This window comes from Rhipicephalus microplus, chromosome 5 (assembly GCF_043290135.1).
Source record: "Rhipicephalus microplus isolate Deutch F79 chromosome 5, USDA_Rmic, whole genome shotgun sequence".
NCBI classification, from domain to species: Eukaryota; Metazoa; Arthropoda; class Arachnida; order Ixodida; family Ixodidae; genus Rhipicephalus; species Rhipicephalus microplus.
In genome coordinates, this window is record NC_134704.1 from 148,692,170 (window position 1) to 148,712,770 (window position 20,601).

At 46.0% G+C, this 20,601-nt stretch overlaps 1 protein-coding gene across 2 annotated transcripts; it reads left to right on the top strand.

Moving 5' to 3' along the window:
• The first annotated feature begins 249 nt into the window (after positions 1-249).
• On the top strand, positions 250-18,693 carry LOC119173685 (chitinase-like protein 3). Of its 2 annotated transcripts, XM_037424478.2 has the most exons (5): positions 250-642; positions 6,379-6,651; positions 8,755-9,114; positions 11,186-11,419; positions 18,371-18,693. In XM_037424478.2, the coding sequence occupies exons 1-5, from the start codon at positions 289-291 to the stop codon at positions 18,605-18,607; spliced, it is 1,458 nt and encodes a 485-aa protein (XP_037280375.2). In that variant the 5' UTR covers positions 250-288; the 3' UTR covers positions 18,608-18,693. The 2 variants fall into 2 exon arrangements, with proteins under 2 accessions (XP_037280375.2, XP_075750549.1); XM_075894434.1 differs by lacking the exon at positions 6,379-6,651.
• The last annotated feature ends 1,908 nt before the right edge of the window (positions 18,694-20,601 follow it).

The window sequence follows — 20,601 nt, forward strand, 5'->3', positions numbered from 1 at the left end:
ATCCAAGTTTTTTTCTTCACCTATATTATCTACCACTCACATCAACCATGCTTTCTTTGGCATGATTGGCAGTTAGTTCCATTATTATTGTGTCTAAAAAGGAAAGGAAGGCCTTATTACAAATTTCATTGTCTAATTATAAACTATTCTAATTAAGAAGAGGTTAATAGAATAATTCGCTGTAGTGGGTGCATGCGATTAGTAGGAATGAATCACCATCGCCATCAAATCTTGCTTTCTTGCAGATTAGAAAGAAGAAGCGACTGACACGAGCGAAACGCGCTTATCATGGACACCAGTGTGACAGTGCCTGCTGCCGGCTCGAAAAGTGTTTTCGTGGCGTTCGCCAGTTGCAGTCTCCTCGTGGTTATCATGCTATTCCTGTCCACGCTGGCCCTGGTCAAGCTGGGCACATTTTCTAGGAGCAGTGACCACGCGGGTGTACACTCGGCCGCCAAGGCTCACGGGGTCGCCGCCCAAATCCAGGACCTCGTCACTCCGGAGGACAGTTTCACCAACCAGGTGACCCCCGTCGACCACCGGGGGGCGGCGGTGCCTCACAGCCCCCACCGCGGACGGTTTCCTCTGCTCCCCGCCGAGCTGTACACGAACGCCAGCCACCAGTACTTCTGTTTCTACCAGGTAAGCTAAGTGGCACTTTGGGTGCTAGAGTACCTGACAAGAACTCCTGTAAACTCGCCGACGAGTGGTGATACATACAGTGAAAAGACTGTAGACAACGTAGAAAAGCACACAAGCGTCCAGAACGCAAGTGCCTTCTTCCTGTGTCATTTGTGCGTGCTTATGGTTGGCGTGCTGCGAAACTTCAACTACCTACAACAAACTTGGCCCTATTCTCTTCTTGTGTCTAGAAAAATTAGTGATAGTTCTTTGGTGGTGAAAGGATATTCATAGAAAGTAAAAAAAAATAGCGGATACTTGGTCTTGTTGGTATTAAAAGCACCGTGCTCGGACAGGACATACATGTTCGTGCTGTTCCCATTTAACGAGTTCCTCTAAGCTCGGCGCTTGTCAAGGTCAGCCTTCTAGTTTGAAAGTTAGGGAAAGTGAATGAAACCAAACAGGCCCAGAATTGGTGCTTACAGGTGCTTAGTCATTCTGTCTCATGAGTGGCCAAAACTCGCATCTCTTCCTTTCTTCCTCCGAATCACTACTTACACTATATCTTGACACTCGTACGGCTGCGGCTTCAATGGGTTGTAAATGCGGTCACTCTCTTTTTAGGTGTAAGCTGAAAAGGCCGATTTCTTAAGGGCGTGAGTACTCACGGCTTGCAGCAGCTAGGGGTCATTGGTCGTGGGCGTTCCCTATGTCCGGACGTAACTGTGTACATTTATAGAGAAGATTTGCTCCATTTTGACGCTGTCAATCAATCATTTGGCGAACTTCAGAGCCATGAGCATTCCCTGCATTCGTTACTCGTATCGCGAATTTCGTATCGAAAAAAAAATAGCCTCGCCTTTGCAGGACACGCAGCACAGTCACAGTGAAAAACAGAAGAGCGACCTTTTCAAGACCCGTTATAAACTTTCTTAAGGCAACTGATGCAAGTAAACATGCAGGTGCTCATTAAAACGTAATACACGGTAACTTTCATGAAGTACAGATGCACCAGCTATTCCATTAATCGCAATTCCGCATATTAGTGAGGTTCCAGCAACACATCTTGCATGCATTATATGCTTTTGTTTGTGCTGCAGCTGGGACTACCAATTTTTCAACGAAAGAAGACGGAACGGGGAGGGGGGTGTACAATAACATAGCAAGCCAGCAAAATCGTTTTTTTTTTCATTGTGATATCTTCCAGGCCAATCACTGTTTCTTCATATTTTTGCCCTGTCGAAGCACTTCAAGTGGCTACGTGATTTTCTTATCACTTTCTCTTTCTAGATAATGTACTAAAAAAGTTGTCGTACTTGAGGTTTGAGGCTTATTTCTTTTTCCGGAAGTCCAGCTGAAGTGGCCTCTCCTAGCCAGCTCACCACTCTTTTGTGTGTGCAATTTTTACGAACTTTGTTTTCCTTTGTGTGAGGTTCGTTGTTGGGCGTGCATTGTACCACATGAAAATTTATAACTGGATGACCCGAAGGGAATCGGGGACATGCCGCTGTCCCAACAAGAATGACGCGGCACTCAATATTCTGCATGAAAAATCTGCACAGCGCGGCTAAATCCTTGGGGAATGGTAACTCTAGCTGCAGCTGATGACGATTATAGCTTATATTTCGTAGTACTTTGGAAACATTCAACAATGTAATTCAAATTGTGAGCCCCATTGTTCCCATTTTACTCTCTACGATGCTATATTATGTATGTCAACATGATTCCTCACCATGCATGACAACAGTGTAGGGTGACTCTGCGAAGGAGTTTCAAGCGCCATCGTTGCTCTGGGATAAAATACTTGATAGCCACGCAGAGGGCGCGGGTACAAATATCACTGTTTCCTTTAAAAATTTTCCCTGTTTGATTTTTTTCTATTTCTTGCTACACAACTTGCAGGCACTATCTGCGGGGTATAGTTATGCCGCCAAATTTTGTTCTTGCTGTAATTTGATAACATTCATTGGTGTAATACTGCCACAGCGCTTTTAACTTTGGGTGTTTTGTGTTAAAGGCCCATTTCACGTGTATATACAGCCGCATTGCAGAGCATTTCAGACTTATACCCGTGACACACGGGTGCCCTAAAGTTTTTTAGACAAGGAGGCATCTTCCGGAAAAGTGTTCGGGTGCATTGGCACACGACAAAGAAGTAACTCCTTTTCGGCAAAGACCCTTTTCGGTAAAGCAGATCCTGCATCTACTTTACGGCCCGGAAAGGCGTACTCTCAAACGCCCGTATGGCGTCGCTAGCACCATGTTGGGAGCGGCAGTTGGTGTGTCTGTTGTCGTGTGTCTTCGCCGCAACTTCTTTCTGTAAATGGTCTTTCTTTGGAGACAAAAGGGTTGGCTTCGATGTACTTTACTTTTTCCCGTGTGTCACGGGCATTACATCATATGTTAGGCTTGAGCGTGCAAAGGCGAACACCTTAGTTTATTCGAACGATATCACTAGAGGCTGCTCTTTTGCGAGAATGAACTCATCCTCTGGGCTTTTAAGCCATACAGACGATCCGGAAATAACCTGAAATGCTCCAAGACATTCTGGCACGGCTTGCACAAGGCAGTATATACGTGTGAGAAAACATGACGAGTTGTCTTTTCTAAAGATTTTAATGCTTTCTCCATTATCTCATCTGCCCATCTAACTTTCTGTCTCTCCGTAACCCGCTTGCCTCCTCTGGGAATCCTGTCAGAGTTATCCTAAATGACTAGCGGTTATCCTGCCTACGCGCTACATGGCCGGAGATTAGGAAGTTTGCGGGTACAAAGTGGCAGCTGAAAGGACAGGACCGAGTTGACTTGCGGATCATGATTGATTGATATGCGGGGTTTAACGTCCTAAAGCCAACATATGATTATGAGAGACGCCGTTGTGGAGGGCTCCGGAAATTTTGACCACCTGGGGTTCTTAAACGTGCGCCCCAATCTGAGCACACGGGCCTACAACATTTCCGCCTCCATCGGAAATGCAGCCACCGCAGCCGGGATTCGAACCCGCTACCTGTGTGTCAGCAGCCGAGTACCTTAGCCACTAGACCACCGCTGCGGGGCACTTGCGGATCATGAGAGATGCCTTTGTTCTGCAGAGGACGTATTCAGGCTCATGATGATGATGATGATCCGCCATGGACAACCACAGACACCGTCGTTTTTGCGGGCGTCTGCTTTCGCGGTAAGCTCAGGCTCAATTTCTTCGTCTTCTCCGAAAACTTGATGGCGTGGCTTACACATGCAGTCGGTTGCTAACACAAAAGATAGTGAGGAAGAAGGTTGCGGGATAAAAAATTTCGCGACCTTAAAACTTCGCCTTTAGGAGTTGAACGCGACAGCGACATCCGTTTCCTAGTGTGTTCTTCGAACAGTTAGTGCATGAACCTTTACGAATTTGCTATGCACCCACTACATGGCCTCAAGGAAGTACGTGCGGTAGCATGTGTCCCTTTTGTAGTTGGTGACAGGCTTTCAACCACAAAACCATTATGATAACCACATATTCTGACGCCCGTTGGCATTGAACAATTTTACCACGCATTGTTACTTCAATATTTCATGTTGCATTGGGAAGCATGTTTACACGACACGTGTGTTTGTGAAGCATGAAAGCTACTTTCACTCCACTTTCAAGCGGACGAAGTTATTTTCACTGCTTTCACAAGTAGAGGCATGGCTGTGTAGTAGAATATCCGCTTGCCACGCAAACAACCCGGGTTTGTTCCCAGCTTCAACCCAAACAACCCTGGTTCAGTCCCCACTCAGAGCTAGGTGTTTTTATCATTCATATATTTTATTTGCGTCGTTCTCGATATTTGGATCACGCCTAGTGTGACGATTTTTTGTTCACAACCAAAAACGCTGACGCCGACACCGACAAGGACGCCGATGCCAGAATTTCTTAGAAACGAGCTCTTTAACGCTATCTGATTAATATGTAAGGGCCTCAAACAACGCCACATTCACCAGAGGAATGGCTGTCAGCACAGAGGGGCTGTTTACCAATGCCTAGGAATGTGTTGGCTGAAAGCAAAGAATAAGAGCAACGCCGACTAATTTTCAAGGCCGAAAGGCTGCCGCAGTGACGCCAGAGGTTGGGGGCCCAGTTGCCCAACTGAGCATGCTCAGTACGACTTTTTTTTCCACATCTTTTATTCGGCCCAATCAAGCCGCAGCAGCTGCGACAGCGGGAGCACTGGTTCTCCTAAAACGTGAACGAAACACAGGCTTTCCGCCGCGTCCTTGGCGTAACTGGGCCCCCACCCTCTGACGTCACTGCGGCAGCCTTTCGGCCTTGAAATTTATTCGGCGTTCATAAGAGCCACCCCCCTCTCCCAGCGGTGGTATCTGTCGTCCAGGATTACAGCATCGTTTCATATCGATTAGCGAGGTTGACGACATGGAACCTTACACGCTCTCAGAGATTTTATTGCTTGGTTGATGATCGTAGTAAGACAAGCCTACGTTTCTAGAATTTCTTCATATCAAGTTTTTTTTTTCATTTCGCCCAATAGCGCGTACGGACGTCCGCAGTAGCAGAATACTACCTCACTGTCAATGTGATCTGATAACTCTTTGACTTTAAAACATGCAACACCAACTTCTTCCCTCAAATCAGCTCCGTTTGCAAGCCGGTGTATTCTCGCGGGTTGTTTCAAGTTTGCACTCGTTTTGAAGTATAAAGGCTTCCATTATTAAACTTGAACTCTTGTGGGAGGTAGGTTCATGAGCTGTTGTTCTGCTAAGCTTAGATACGTGGCCTAAATTTCAAGGTAATCTTATCGAAATTTGATGAGAGTGACAGCCGGTGTATTTAGATTACGTGCTCATTGAAGAAATACATCTTGACAAAGTTGTTTCCTAGTGAGGCTGTAATGATCTTTACGAATAAGGAAGCTGGAGCTAATGGCGAAAAGCATGACGAGTACCCCGGCTCGAGCGTACAGTCTGAAATCAAAATAAATGGGTGAAATAATAATAATAATAATAATAATAATAATAATAATAATAATAATAATAATAATAATAATAATAATAACAATATCAGTAGTTTTACGTCCCGAATCCATGATATGATTATGAGAGACGCTGTAGTGGAGGGCTCAAGCGATTTCGACCTCTTTGGGTTCATAACCTTGCACCTAAAGATAAGTACAAACTCGTCAATGATTCTTGCTTTCATCGAAAATGTGGCCTCCACGACTGAGACAAAGCACACAACACAAAGAAATAATGCAAACATAACATTAGGTGCAGTAGCGGGTGTAATGGTGCTAAGCAAAAGATAAGTTGGAACAGGTTTTGAAAATTTCAGCTGATTTATCAAATTTCTTCAATAAAACAACACTGTTAACATTTATACATACTGTACAAAAATTTCTGTTTTGAGTTTATTCGTTTGTGTTTGGCATATCTAATGCGTTCTTCAGGAACCTAGAAAATTCTATACTAAAATTTCACGTATTAGTAATAAGGCTGCTCTGAGTCCATAATTTACTAGTTTTAATATGTCGCAAGAAACGTCATCTCCCTTTACCTCATGCAGCAGAGTAATGCCGTGGTGATGTCACGTAAACATAGCAAATGTGCTTCATTATTATCATCAGCCTGACTACGGCTATTGCAGGAGAAAGGCCCCTAGCATGTTCCGCTATTCAACTTGGTTTTGTGCTTGCTGCTGCCACTTTACACCCGCAAACTTCCATATTTCCCCAAATATGCCTAATGTCACGCCATGTCTTGCTTCGTCTGACTGTGCAGGCGCGGGCCGAGCGTCCCGAGTCGGCTGGTCTTCTGTTCGGCCTGCCACTCTTCCCGTACCACCTGTGCACTCACGCGGTATTCTGCTGCGCGCACCTCAACGAGTCATCACTGCAGATTGAGGCGCCCAGCGATGCACACGGATTCCCGCGATACCTGCGTGGTCTGAACCCACACCTGCGCCCGGTGCTGGGACTTAGCGGCAGAATGCCCGCCGCTATGATGAGCGGCTCTGACTGGATATTTCTCGAGAGCTCTATAGTCTGGCTAACGGTGGGTGAATGCACCCACCAGCTCAAACGATGCACTCATTAGACAAGAGACAAGGTGATCTTTAAAAGGGCCCTGAAACACTTCTTCAAGTAACCATGGAATGAATTCGCCGGAAGAGCTTATTCCCTCACGAATTCAACACCGCAAAGATTTTCAGAATATGTACAGTGTGAGAGGAGTTGCAAAGGTTTGTCATATGCTGCAATTGCATTTTCTTTTATCTCGTCCCGACGAAAGCACTGCAATCGAAGCAGGAAGGAATGGTAGGGCCACGGAAAAATGTCACGTGCGCTTTGTGACCTTGAGCACTTTCGTTTTTTTTTCTTCGAATGCGCAGCTTTTCAGTGTGATCGCGCATGCACGCATGGAAAAGCAGCAGCCTTCCACGGTGATCTTTGTAACGAGCGAGTGTGCCATGTTCAAATCAGCCAATGGCTAATAGAAGGGCCATTTACGCGGGATTTTCGGGTATATTAAGTATTTGTCGAGAAAAGAGAAAGCAATTTTTAGGTGACTTTGATAACCTATTGTGCATCCTAGGCTGCGTGCTGTGCTATATATTTGATTGATTGATATGTGAAGTTTAACGTCCCAAAACCACCATATGATTATGAGAGACGCCGAAGTGGAATACTCCAGAATGTCGGACCACCTGGAGTTCTTTAACGTTCGCACAAATCTCAGAACACGAGCCTACAACATTTCCGCCTCCATCAGAAATGCAGCCGCCGCAGCCGGGATTCGGTCCCGCGACCCGCGGACCAGCAGCCGAGTAGATTAGCCACTAGACCACTGCGGTGGGGCATGCTATAATATTTGTCTCGCGTGTTGTCGGGAGCCTCTACTACCGATCGGCAGAGTTTTCCGACCATGCTCAAAAAGTGTTGCAGGGCCTCTTTAATGCCTTAGTTTTAAAACATGAACGCTGTGTCTTTATCTTTCCTTATCCCTGATGAAACGAACATGTCGTTTAGTGAATGATCGGAAAGTCATGAGATCTGGTCCCATCGCCAGAAAGGGTGTTTTTTTTTCGTCCACATTAATTTATTTAGGTTGGTATTTATTCAGCACTACTGTTAAGAACCCCCTTGGTTCATTCCCCACCGTTTATTCTTACCCTAGCTTGAAATTGCGCATAGCAGGAGCATGACAGATTTGTCTGAGCTAGTCAGAATTGATACTTTCTTAAATTGTGAAAAGAAATAGGCGTTTTTTACAGTATTCATAAGTACGTATTGCGAAAACTTCTACACACTATATATATATATATATATATATATATATATAGAGAGAGAGAGAGAGAGAGAGAGAGAGAGAAAGAAAGCAAGGGCAAGGCAGGGAAGTTAACCATGTTCCACCCCTTGGCTACCCTACACGGGAGAAGGGTAAAATGGGAAAAAAAGCAATAAAAAGAGAAGAAAAGAGAGAAGTTATAGCATCGATTGATTGATTGATATGTGAGCTTTAACGTCCCAAAGCCACCATATGAATATGAGAGACGCTGTAGTGGAGGGCTCTGGAAATTTCGATCAGCTGGGGCTCTTTAACGTCCACCCAAATCTGAGCACACGGGCCTAAAACATTTCCGCCTCTACTGGGAATGCAGCTGCCACAGTCGTGATTCAATCCCGCAACCTGCGGGTCAACGGCCGGGTACCTTAGCCCATAGACCACCACGGCGGGGCTAGTTATAGCATCGAACCTTCATCAAATGTCTCAACATACACTGGTTCCCATCTGCAGCTCGGGTAATCAGCTGATCACGATGCAAGAGTAATACCCGAATCAGACCTACTCGTTATAAAAAGTAATCACGTGACAATGTTACGCAAAATATTATCGAATTCCTCATTTATGCGCTTAACACCTCCTACCCTGCCTCAGCTCTATTAGTTAAATAAAATAAAAACTCCTCACTTTGCCAGAATACCGAAAGAAGGTAGTGTCAGTCACCTTGGAACTTAATACACGATCAATATTTGCGACCACAATTTGCCCTAAAGCAATATCAGGTGGACGGGTGGCCTTGCATGTAGAACATACTACTACATAGATCAAGGGCGAATGCGGGCACTCGTTATATATGTCTTTTTTTTCTGGCAGCCCCGAGAGTACCAAGGCGCCGTGCTCCTGTGGAAGGTCTCGCTGGAAACGCTGGCGGCGCGGCGTGGCTACAGCGAGCTCCTGGAGCGCGTATCCCGCCGGTTCAGCCGCGAAGGTTTTGTCTTCAGCGTGCTCGTGGACACTGGGGACAGCTTGAACCAGCGGCTCAACCTGGGTGAGCTGGATGCTGCGTTGCCGTCCAGCAACCTCCACTCGACGGCCTCCATCATGCTGTATCCGATAGTGAGTGAGCCACCTGTGGCCCTCAGCCAAGGCGTCCAGGACTCGCGATCTGCTGTCCTCTACGAGAAGAGCAGGCTCCGCGAGGCGCTCAAACAACTTCAGTCGACACTTACGCAGGCACGTTTCGCCGAATCACGCCTAAGTATTCCAGATAGGATGAATGAAGTCGATTTCATCCCATACAAGCAAGTTATTCATGCACAAGAGTGATCTGTTTTGAAGTACAAATATCCAAATTGTTGGTCTAGAAAGGCATAACCACGATTTCAAAACAAGGCGCGTGCTTCAGTGGAAAATAACGGATTTACTTTGATTACCATGGCTCTCATAGCTCACGATTTAAGTGGACGGGTGTACTTGCATTCTTACCATGACAACGGCACCACCATGGAACGAATGTCGCGTTCTCTATGCAACGCTGAGTTTCTAAGGAAAGCAGGCAAGCAATCCTTTTTTGCCATTTGTGAACTTCTATGGCATGTTACAATCTGAATGGCTCTCCCGTAATCGTCAGTAGAGGTAAGCATGAAATCGAAATGGGTGGTGCAAGCAGATCAAATGCACTAGTTGTAATTTCAAGATGAGTAGCATACATGTTAGGGCCACACCACCAGGAATTCACGATTATCCATTATGAGCTATCGATGATATCGATAGTATAACACCATCGATAGTACTACAATAAATTAAAAAAACTTATTGATAGTGCAATCAAGAGTACCGTCAGGAGTATTGCTGCTGATAGTGTTATCAATAGTGCGTTGAAAAGTTCTGCTGTTGGGTGGTGATGCTTCCAAATAATTCGTGGTAGTCTGTTGTGCTCACTTCACTCAATTTATTAACAAACATTTGGCAAAAGCACAAAATAATTTATAATATCAAAATGCCAACATATTTCTATAAATAAATTGACCTTTAAAAGTAACTAATTTTACTTTACAATTAAAGCTAGCTTTTGATAGTTTTATTTTGAAATCACACAATGCATTATAAGTTTGAATCCACGCAGTTCACACAGAAGTAATGTCTTCCATGAGTAGTTCAGCTATTGTGTAAACAGTTATTCTACTGAAGGAGCACCAGCATGTCAACTTTTTGCCTTTTAGCCTGCTTCTCGTGTTCCACAATATAGTACCACCTTCATTGAATCAACTTTATGCTGCAATGACTTCGCGTCGCTGATTCTACAGTATCGACAGTGCCATGATACTTACTGCCGATAGCGCTTTTGATCCTTCTTATACCATCCAAAATTTGACAGTTACTTGCCCATTGATAGCATAGATAGTACCATCGATAGTTCTGCGTTTCTACACACCTAACAGCAGCACACCTCCGCAAACCACTCCACGGCATACTGGTAACACGTACCATCACTGGTCCGTATGGAATTCATTGTTTCTTGTGGTTGTGTGGAGTGTAATATTGGTCTTTTCTAGCTTACGCATCTACAAAGCAACGCAGGCCTGAAAGACCGGAATCTAGACTGACATGACGCATGCAGCGTGGCTCCGCTTCACAAAGAGACGGTAAAATGGGCGTCGCAAAAATCCTTTGACTGTTTTCTCGGATGTGTCATTGAGCCGGACAACAGTTCAGGATTTTCTCTCATGATTGCTACAGGGCACAAATAGCAAGAGCTGAAATTGTTTATTGTTAGAAATGATTCACAAACAGAGAAAGAATCAAGTAAATAATGACACTGAATGGAACTTTCCGCGCGAGCTCATTGTAACGTCATAGATTTTCATATACATGGACTATACGATTTAATGCGACGCCACTATGTGTTGTTAAAACATCGATACTAAAGTAAAAAGGCTCCTTGCTTCGGTAGATCTCCGACAGAATGCGCAGTATACGTGGCGCATTCATCTCTGTGGCTTAATAGCACTGAGCAGACTCTCATTCCTTTTGTTTGCCATGGTCTTGCTGCGGTCTACCATAAAATAGTCTGTACGGAGTACCAAATTTGATATTATGTTGTACTACTTTGATCTAAAATAATAGAGAACAGTACTTCGATATACGGAAATACTTCCAGTAAGCTCCCTCAAATAGTTGACAACGAGACTCCGAAAGCTTGTGCATGTTGCACCCTGTACTGCTTGCTTGAAAATGCTGCGCGTTCCGTGAAATGAGACTCTTTCAATAATTGAAACAATCAACACCTTTTGCCATCAAATAGGATCCGGAGCCACTGTCGCCTTCACTGGGAGGCTCTGGTCACAGCGGTCGTCCAGCGGGCGTCAGTCAGTCGGCCGCGAGCAAGCTGTGCTACGTGATCTCTTTCTCCGGCGTCACGTACAAGTTCTGGGACAGCAACGTGACCGGTGTCCAAGAGGTGGTGTATGGACCAGGAGATCCAGGCCCCATCACAAAGACACCCGGAGAGCTCGCCTACTACGAGATATGCAACGAGGCACGCTTTCAATAGTTCATCTTGTAAAGGCACATAGTTTGAGATTGTTGAGATAGGATGACCGTGCTCGGCACGCCATATCGCTGCGGGAAATATATGTTTATGTTGAGTTCCAATGGCAGATCGGGAGCGCTGGGTCGCCTTACGAATGGAGCGCGCAGATGCGAGCGGGATTGCTCTCGTCAAATCTGCGATTAAGAGACGCGCGTCTCGACGGAGGCTGTTGATGAGCGGAAATCTAGCTGGGGAGAACGAGAGGGTGCGAAGGAGTGCAAAGTGTTTTCCGGACATCCATCGGTGATTGGGTGAAAGACGGGCACACAGAATACGTCACTTGAACTTTCGGTCAAATACGCCTATTTCGACGGAGCAAGAATTTTTGTTCCATGGAACGCACAATTCACGCTCCCAATCCGCCATTGAATGTGATTGCTCCGCTCAGAGCAGAAAAGCTTAATCTAGATCTGCCAATGGAATTCATCATTAGTTAAGTGTAAGAAAGAACGCAGCGGGAATCGCCAAACTTGATAATCAAGAAGTGATCTAAAATTCTTAGAACAGCTGTGTTTTCAACATGATGATTGATATGGGGGCTTTAACATTCCAAAGCCACAAAATAATATGAAAGATGCCGTAGTGGAAGGCTCCTTAAATTTCGACTACCTGGGTTTTTTCAACGTGCACCCAAAGCTAAGCACACAGGCCTACAGCATTTTTGGCTCCATCAAAAATGCAGCTGCCGCCGCAGGGTTTTGATGCCGCGACCTGCGGGTGAGCAGCCTAGTACTTTATCCACTTGACCAGCACGGCAGAGCTATGTTTTCAACTTCCGGAACCAATTGCCGGGGCCAGTGAATAATCAGGAGCGCCATTTTACCAGGGATCTGTGAGTTGTCGAATGTAGCGAGACAAGACACGTGCGAAATTGGTCGCGGTTGCTTGTGGAATGCTCCCATACTTTTCCACCCTAAGCATCTTATTCCTAAAAAGCCTGAACTGCGCGCTGATTGCATACTCGTGCACACAAACTTATCAATCGCCAGCCCTTTTCGGGTCTATTTGAATGCCGCTACTGTGCCGCAAAAAAATCGCGTCTGTCCGCGTAGCATAAGTCATTTCAAGCTATCCCATGAATTCCTACTGTGTCTACTGCAAGTACAGTTGCGATCTTCCCCCTACTTCGCAGTTCCTTTTTTGTGTGTGAATCACCGAAGGCCTCACTACACGTCCGTAAGACAACTCTCGAGCAGGCGTAGAGGCTAGTCTTGTTGATCCCTTTGCGGATGATCATGTATAAATGTCGGAGCACTTCCTAATGCATGGAGCAATAAAACAACCGCCCGTTTCGCAATTCAAATAATTTTACTTCTCGTGCGTTTCTGCACTTCTGCTACGCAATATTACATGCGTTAAGAATATTCCTTCCCCTAACCGACATTTATATAGTTTTTTAGATGCGGAAGCATCTTATACTCGCGCCTTGTAGTGCGCCGTCCGCGCCGTCCGCGCCGTCCGCACCGCTTCTCGAACATTCGACAGCTGACGCGCGCGCATGCGCCGTCGCGCCGTCGCCCACTCTTCCACCATCTGTGCATCCCTTCCTCCTCTACACACCGCGCGCGCTTCACTCCTCCACCATCTGTGCACCCTTCCTCCTCTACACACCGCGTTCGACATCTACAATTCTCCTGATTCTCCAGTGGACGCGCATGTGGCGTCGCGCTTCGAGAACATTCAACAGCTGACAGTGCATGCGCCGTCGAGCTGTATATATACTCAAGGTCGGCGCTCGCTCGCTCAGTTGCCGCTCGTCGGTTGGTTTGTACGGCGCGTCGACGTCCAAGGTCGCGGTGAAATGAATTCCAACGAATCCACAAACACAATGATCGACGTCCCTTCGACCAGCGCCGCCCTTTCGCATACGTGTGTACGTGTTCACTCATTTAACACCCCCTCCTACAACCACGTTAACCAATTTAGCCATCGACCCAAGTAAGTCGCAATTTAACACCCCATTTCACAACCACGTTAACCAATTTAGCCATCGACCCAAGTAAGTCGCACTTTAACACCCCGTTAACCAATTATATGCTCCGCATCCTCCCCAGTGTTCCCCCGAGGGAAGCTGCGGGCAATTTTTTTAGAGCGTGCCTCTTCAGCGTCCAGTCCTGTGTTGAATGTTGTCAGCGTCGGCGTAACAGAGTGGCTGAAGACGATAGTGAACGAACGCGTATATGTCAATATTACCGTGTAATAGGTGGAAAAAAGTGGCAGCATATCCACGGAGTCAATGATGGATAATGGGGCGAAGCATCCGTCTGTGAATTCGTTCTTGCTTCCGTCCATCCACGCGTGCGTCTGTGTGGCAGCCCGTGTGTCCATCCGCCCGTCCGTGCGTGCATCTGTCCGTGCGTCCGCACGTTCATATGTGCGTCCGTCCCTGCTTTCGTCCATGCATCTGCTCCTGCGTCCCTCCATGCGTCCATCTGTACGTGCAGCCATCAGTGCGTCCATCCATGCATCTGTCTGTGTGTCCGTTCGCCCTACTATTCAACCCTCCAAGTACCACCATCTCGCATCTTTCCATCATGTATTCCTCATATAGAACCACCGTCATCCAGCGGACATTCCAAGGACTGAACGAGAGGAGGCACACGCACACTTTCTTGCGGCTTGCGCTTCGTGTGTACTTCCCACCTTTAACCACCGCGAGTTCATGGTATATACTAGTTCACTGTATTCATGGCACTGCGACCCAACGCTCGCTAAACCTTTCTAAAACTAAGGAGGTTACACCCAGCGAGTATAAAATGCGTATCATAACCCAGCGGTTCTTCATGCCATCTACCCTGAACGGTATTCAAGGGCGGATTGCCCCGCTTGTGGACTGATAGCAACATTTAACCATGTGATGTGGGAATGTGAGGCCATCGGCCCCGCCCTCAGCAAGGGCAGGTGGGCTGCGCTCTTACGCAGCCCTGAACTCAAGGATCAAACCCTGGCCGTCCAGAGTGCCCGCGGACGGGCCGCAAAGCTCGGCTTGACGGTCCCTACGTGAGATTAGCCGGGTGGCGCGGGGTCTGCCCTGCGTCTTCTCAGGACCAAAATAAAGTTCTAATCACCCAATCAATCTTGCAAACCTTCCTTGTCAGGTAGTGCTCAATGTACGTGTCAATGGCTGCTGATAGGGATCCCAGCGTGCACGTTAAATAAAAGCCGAATGCTCCTGTCTCTCATTCCCCATTGGCAGCCAATGGGGAATGAGAGACAGGGGAATGGGGAATGGGGAGACAGGGCGATGAATGAGGAGACAGGGGAATGGGGAGACAGGGCAATGGGGAATGAGAGAAATAGTACATCAAGTACTATTTGTTATTGTTCAACGACGCACAGAAGAAATTTCTCACCGGCAACACATTGGATGTCAAAATGTTATACTTGTTACATACTACAACGGCTACGAGGGACGAACGGGTGCCGGTATAAGAAGCTTCGCTCCTAAAACATCTACGAATTTCTCTCTACTCGTCAGACACGTCATCGAACCATCGTGAAGTGCTTGTTGGTTCACTCGCTAGAACGACGGAGAAAAAAGTGCAGACGCAACAGCTCCGCGCTCCACTCGACACTACTGTTGCTTTGTTAATTGCCACAGTCGTAAACGACTTCAGTTGTGCCGATTTCCGCAGCTTTCGCGAAGCACAACGGCAAGAGCGCTGTATGCGGGCCGTTGCGAACGCGTTGGGTAAGCAAATTACTCGTGGTCTTCACAGCCGGTCGCATAAGACAGCGTGATGTTGTAGGTCCTTACTTATTGTTTTGAGTAGCCTTGACCGAGAAGTGTGATAACAGAGATCGTGAAGCTTAACAGAACATCTGACCACGGTGCGGGCCATGCGACAGGACAGGTGACGCGAGCGATAAACGTTGCACAAGCCGCGACAACCGATAATCTGAAGTTGTCGCCATTACGCGGGAATACGCACGTAGGGCTTTGAAGGCTCTAAGTTCCGGCTTTATCTAGGAAATGCGAACACGGACTTCATACAGGTAAATAGCAAAATTATCACGACAACAATCAGGTTTTTTTTTGCCGTGAGTCTCCGCGATTGCCGCAGTTATCTTGGAGGCCTCGTTTTTACCGTGTATTGTATACCGATAAAGCGGAGACGCATGTCTCTCCAGTTGCAGTGCATTCATATAAAAGACAACCGTCAACTGAACATTCTAGCATGCGTAATAAAATAGTTTAAAGCACAGCAAGCGAGAAACTGATGGAGAATGCTACTCCAAAGGCAAACTTCGCCTGGGCCATTCGTGTCGGATAAATCGAGCTCCGTACAACAGATCATTAGATTACTCGTATATGCACTCCAACGCCTTGGCATCATGTGTATGCCCAAGTTTAACGCGATTAGGAGTTACAGAACGCACGTAAGAGGCCTCGAACTCAGTGCCATGTGAAGCTAGCTTGCAGCACACCGAAATAAGAAACAGCTTTTTTATTGTACTCGCCGTTCGTTTTGATGAGCTTCCTACTTTTCTGAAGCGAGCTTGGATTGAAGGAAGAGGCTTTCCAGTTTCTTGATTTTCAAAAAGCCGCTCCTCAACAGCGACGAAAGAGGAGGTGTCATGCACATTCGCTTGTGAACGCCTCTCTTTGCACTGCCCATTTATGGCCAGCCCAGCGATGGGGGCACTCGTGACAGCATTTCTTGTAGCGCCGCCTGGGCAGAGCCTGATATCTATAAGGTGAGAAAGACGATAAACTTAAACCAGCCAAAGTGGTTCGTTCTAAACCCTTAACTTTGTTGTTACCGCATTTATTCGCAATGCTCTTGTAGCATCGTGTTTATATTGTACAAGAAGGCAGTTATTTCTTCATTAAAAATTTTGAACCATGCAACTGCTTACTGTCTTGTAATAGCTGTCATGGTTTCTTTTTTTAATTTCTTTTCTGTACATTATTTGTAGCTTTCACCTGCTGTGCTTAAGCGTTCCCAGACATGTTGGCTTTTTTTGATGAGTTCACCTTGCCAACACTCATTGTTAGTTTTCCAAGCATCCTAGTGAATGTTGATTTTATTTTTGTTCAGCTCATTTGCAATCGTGGTGAGGGGCTATATTATTATCTTTCTTTTTGTTTGAAGGTCATTATGAGTACACGTTCGTTGCATCAATACCACTTTAAGACAGCTGTATCTATATCAGTGTACACTTATATCATAAGTTTTCCTAATCCTGTAACTATTCCGGATGATTATGTAGCAGTGCGTTCTGTAAGACAAATGCTTGTTATGTGTTTGTTTTTGCTGCCATGGTTGCAATACCTAGTAAGGCGTTTATTAAGCGTTAGTCGTATTCGCCCACTGTAAATTGTAACAATTTCACCTTGCATAAAATAAATTGAAATGAATTATTTGAGAGTGAGTACAGAGAGAGAGAGATAAAAATGGAAAGAGAAATTCTTGGTTAGAAATATCTTGGTGATAGCAAGTACGGCCATGAATACAACTGTATAGCAAAACCTTGGAGAGACAGAAAGAGAGAGGTGAGAGGGCAAAAGCCAGCCAAGCCAGGACCAGTTATGTGCCTGCTGTGGCCCTAGCAAGCGTGACTTAGTGTAAATGTGGCTAATATTTTTACAATCTATGTTTGTGCGTGTCTGCGTGCGCGTGTGTGTGTTGCTCCTTAGAACACATTGTTCTGCCAAAGTGGAGCTGCCAAGCAGCTTCTCAGATTGGCATTGGTTCAACAACTTTAACGGAATGTTTGGGCAGAGAGTTGGTCTTTAAATTAACGGTTGGCGCAGCTCTTCAGGTAGTTTTTGTGCACCACCAAAAATGGAGTGTTTATTTGTGTGAATCAGGAAACACAGAATTTACAAGTTCATAACGATTTCATTGAGAGATTAGACAAATTCAAAAAGGGGCGCAAATTCAGTAATATTTTGATAATTATTAAATAGTGGCTTTATTGAGTAGTAAAGTGATAAACTTGTGGTACACAATGAAAGCATGTAGAAATTTAGAGGACGATGCCGTCCTGAAAGCACTAAAGCACTAGCACAGACTTCGGGGTATGGGAGTGGTGTTGGGTACGTTTAAGGCTGTTTAACGATTTTCAATTCTGCATGTATAATAGAAACGCACACTGGGACATACATAAAGTACGATCAAACCTTTACTCCTAAAACACTTCTCGGTACCCTCCTACGTGAAGTAATACAAAATGGCTCGAGAAAGGGGGTGGCCGGAGTCAAGTAATTTTGTTATAAAGTGGCACTTAAGCAGGAAATGCTTAACCCAGAGAACGGTTTACCCCAGGACAGGTTTACCCCAGAGAACGCCGCGACATTCGATCGACATTCGATCGCCGACGCTCGCTAGCGTGCACGTCGTTTTGCCGACCGCTGCTTCGCCGCCTGTGTATTCTTTCAGTGGTTAGGGGAGCACAAACTCGCTCCAATAAACTTGTTTTCCTTATAGACAACTGCGTCTTCCTTTGCTGCGTGACAATATAACCTTTAACGTATAAAAACGCCTAAATGAAAGGCACACATTTGTTAGCTATATAATTTTGCGGGAGGCCTATTATTGATTACTCAATTTGAAATTCATCAATTTTAACAGTACAATGATTCCTAGCTTGGAACCACATGGCATGACCTGACTTGTAATCATGACCACCTCGTAAGCACTCTTTTTATTGGAATGGGTCATCCACATTGTTGACAATTATTTTTCACAGAACATCTCTGAAGTGCCTTCCTTGGCTATATTGGCTATGAATTGTCGTGTGCTGAGGTCAGAATATATGTCGTGTGCTGAGGTCAGAGTCAAGCGAAATAGAATATGTTCGCAAGTGGTAGTGATTTATGAGATGCATCAGCACAGTCAGAGAAGCACGCTTGGTGGTTTCCTTAGAAACTTTCTCTATAAATCGACGCAGGTGTGGGACTCAAGTCAAGTGTTCGAGTTTGGCGTTGTGTCAAAGCAGGGTGCCAACTGGGTGTCGCACCTCACCGAGTTCGTGGTGCCCCCGTTGGCCCGTTACCTCCGCGACCAGTTCGGAGCGCGCTGCTTCGGCGTCTGGAACCTCTGGCACGACGATTTCGCAGGCGTCTGCGGGGGTGGTCAATACCCGCTAATGAGGAACCTCTTCGGCGTCTTTTCTGACCGACGATGATAGCTTACTCATCTGTCGGTGCCTGATTATGGCACCAGCAGTGTAGTCACTTGTCGACCTTCTGTTAGTAAAATGATAATGCGATACGCCTCACTGATCTCCACTAGGGTTGCTGGATGGCGCTTCGCCGCTGTCGCGGCCTGGCGCGCGCACGGCCACCGGAAGTTCAATGGCTCGTCCCGGAAGTTGAGCGTCTGCTACGCTTCTCAACCGCTGATCAGCGTTCCCATTGACGCATTTTGCATTTTGTTCTCACTTAATTGCATTTTGGTGATACACATCGCGTTCAGATCACAACTTATGCTATACCGAAACATGCGACGTTAATATGAAGCAGTTTATAATTGCGAAGGAGAACAAAAATGTCACTTAGGTATCGGTTCGAGAGGAGACGACGCAGCTCGAACGGGATTTATGCTGGCGAGTGGACTTTATGATTCGTGTTAGGATGCACGTCTTACAATAAATTAACAGTCATGAAGGGGCTTGTATTAGTCGAAAACAATAAATCAACAGCCGTGAAAGGCCTTGGATTATCAGAAAATCAACTAGCTAAGCGAGTTCGATAACAACGCGGAGGAAGCTACCTGAAACAGTATAACCGATTTGATGTTTGCTACGTGCCGGCCAAAAAAAAAATCCTGAATTGGCTGTGCGCAGCTTGCTCCTGTTTTACCTTTTAAGGTTAGTACATCGGAACCCTTTACAATATGAATTCAAGCATATATGTGTAACCAGCAGGTCAAAGTAAATTCTTTTAAAACGCGCTTTCTCATCATTGCCTGACAAAAAGTATCGCCCTTTCTCTTGAAGGAAAATTTCTAGCTTATGAACACATTTATTGCTAGTTTTCAGGGACGCCCACCCATTGCGCACACGCAGTGCCTAATGCAAACTGGTCTGTCCAGATTTAGATTTGCCTAGTGGTTACGGCTTCAATTGGACATTTTAGTGTAACCCTTAAAGAATGATAAAGGAGGACGCGTGGAACTGCTTCATTCGAATTGAGAGGCCTGCAATTGTACGAAAAACTCATTTACTCAGAACGTTTGTGCACGTGTCCTTGTTACTGACAATGCAGTGCCTGGAGATGGTTGGCAATAGTGCATGCAGGTTAATATTTAAGTATGCTTGCTGCCTCGCCATTGAAAACAAAACAGGCATACATGTACAAAGATGGATTTCACGTGTTTATTGTACTCGAAGCACTTAAGAAATGCCACGTCACATCACTTCACTGGTGACTGAAAATAATCAACTTTGCAAGTCGCTTGCGAATGTTTGGTCCTGTTATCTTTGCAGTAGCTTGCTTCGCGGCATGGTGCATCCTGATCTTCACGTAGCAGCCGATGACACATTTAACAAGACGCACAAAGTGGTTGGAGTCAACTGCTGATTCGAACATATGGCCATGCAGTTCCGGATAGAGCTTGTTCGTGCTCAGCACTCCCGAAAGTTCTGCCATAACCTTGGCTGTCACAGTGTCAGCTGCATTCTTTTTGGGAAGGCCTCCGTCGTGAACCTTCTCCTGCAGTCGAACAGCTTTTTCAGTCAGCTGACAGATGTACGTTGTCGATGACGACGGCTTGGAAAGACCTCCACGGTTTTTTCTGTTCAGGAGTGCCGAACCACATGTCTCGGCAATGGTGGCCGAGTAGCATACTGCGCAAGGTATTTTACGTTTGACCATTCGGCAAACGAACCCTGCGATGTAACCAACGACGTTTCCAAGGTACGGAGACAGTGCAGGGAGATCCTCAACTATGACATCCAGCTCGCTCTCGTCGGGTAGGTCTATGCCTTGCATGAGGTCTTGTGTGCCGCTTCGCTTTGCTGTGGCCATGTCGAGCTCATCGTTGGAGCAAAACTGACTGCTCACGTACAGTATGCGCGTATTGTCAAGAGACTCACAGTTCCCTCGCCCACCCTTCACCTGGTTGTGTGTGACAAGTCGCTTGTATGCCGCCACAAATTGTGAGACTGTGGGATTGTTA

Excerpts from the sequence above, each read along its gene's own strand:
- LOC119173685 (XM_037424478.2), top strand. The coding sequence starts at position 289 with ATGGACACCAGTGTGACAGTGCCTGCTGCCGGCTCGAAAAGTGTTTTC. Across the intron at positions 6,652-8,754 it reads GCTCTATAGTCTGGCTAACG|CCCCGAGAGTACCAAGGCGC; the intron begins GTGGGTGAATGC and ends TTTTTCTGGCAG. Across the intron at positions 11,420-18,370 it reads ACTACGAGATATGCAACGAG|GTGTGGGACTCAAGTCAAGT; the intron begins GCACGCTTTCAA and ends AAATCGACGCAG.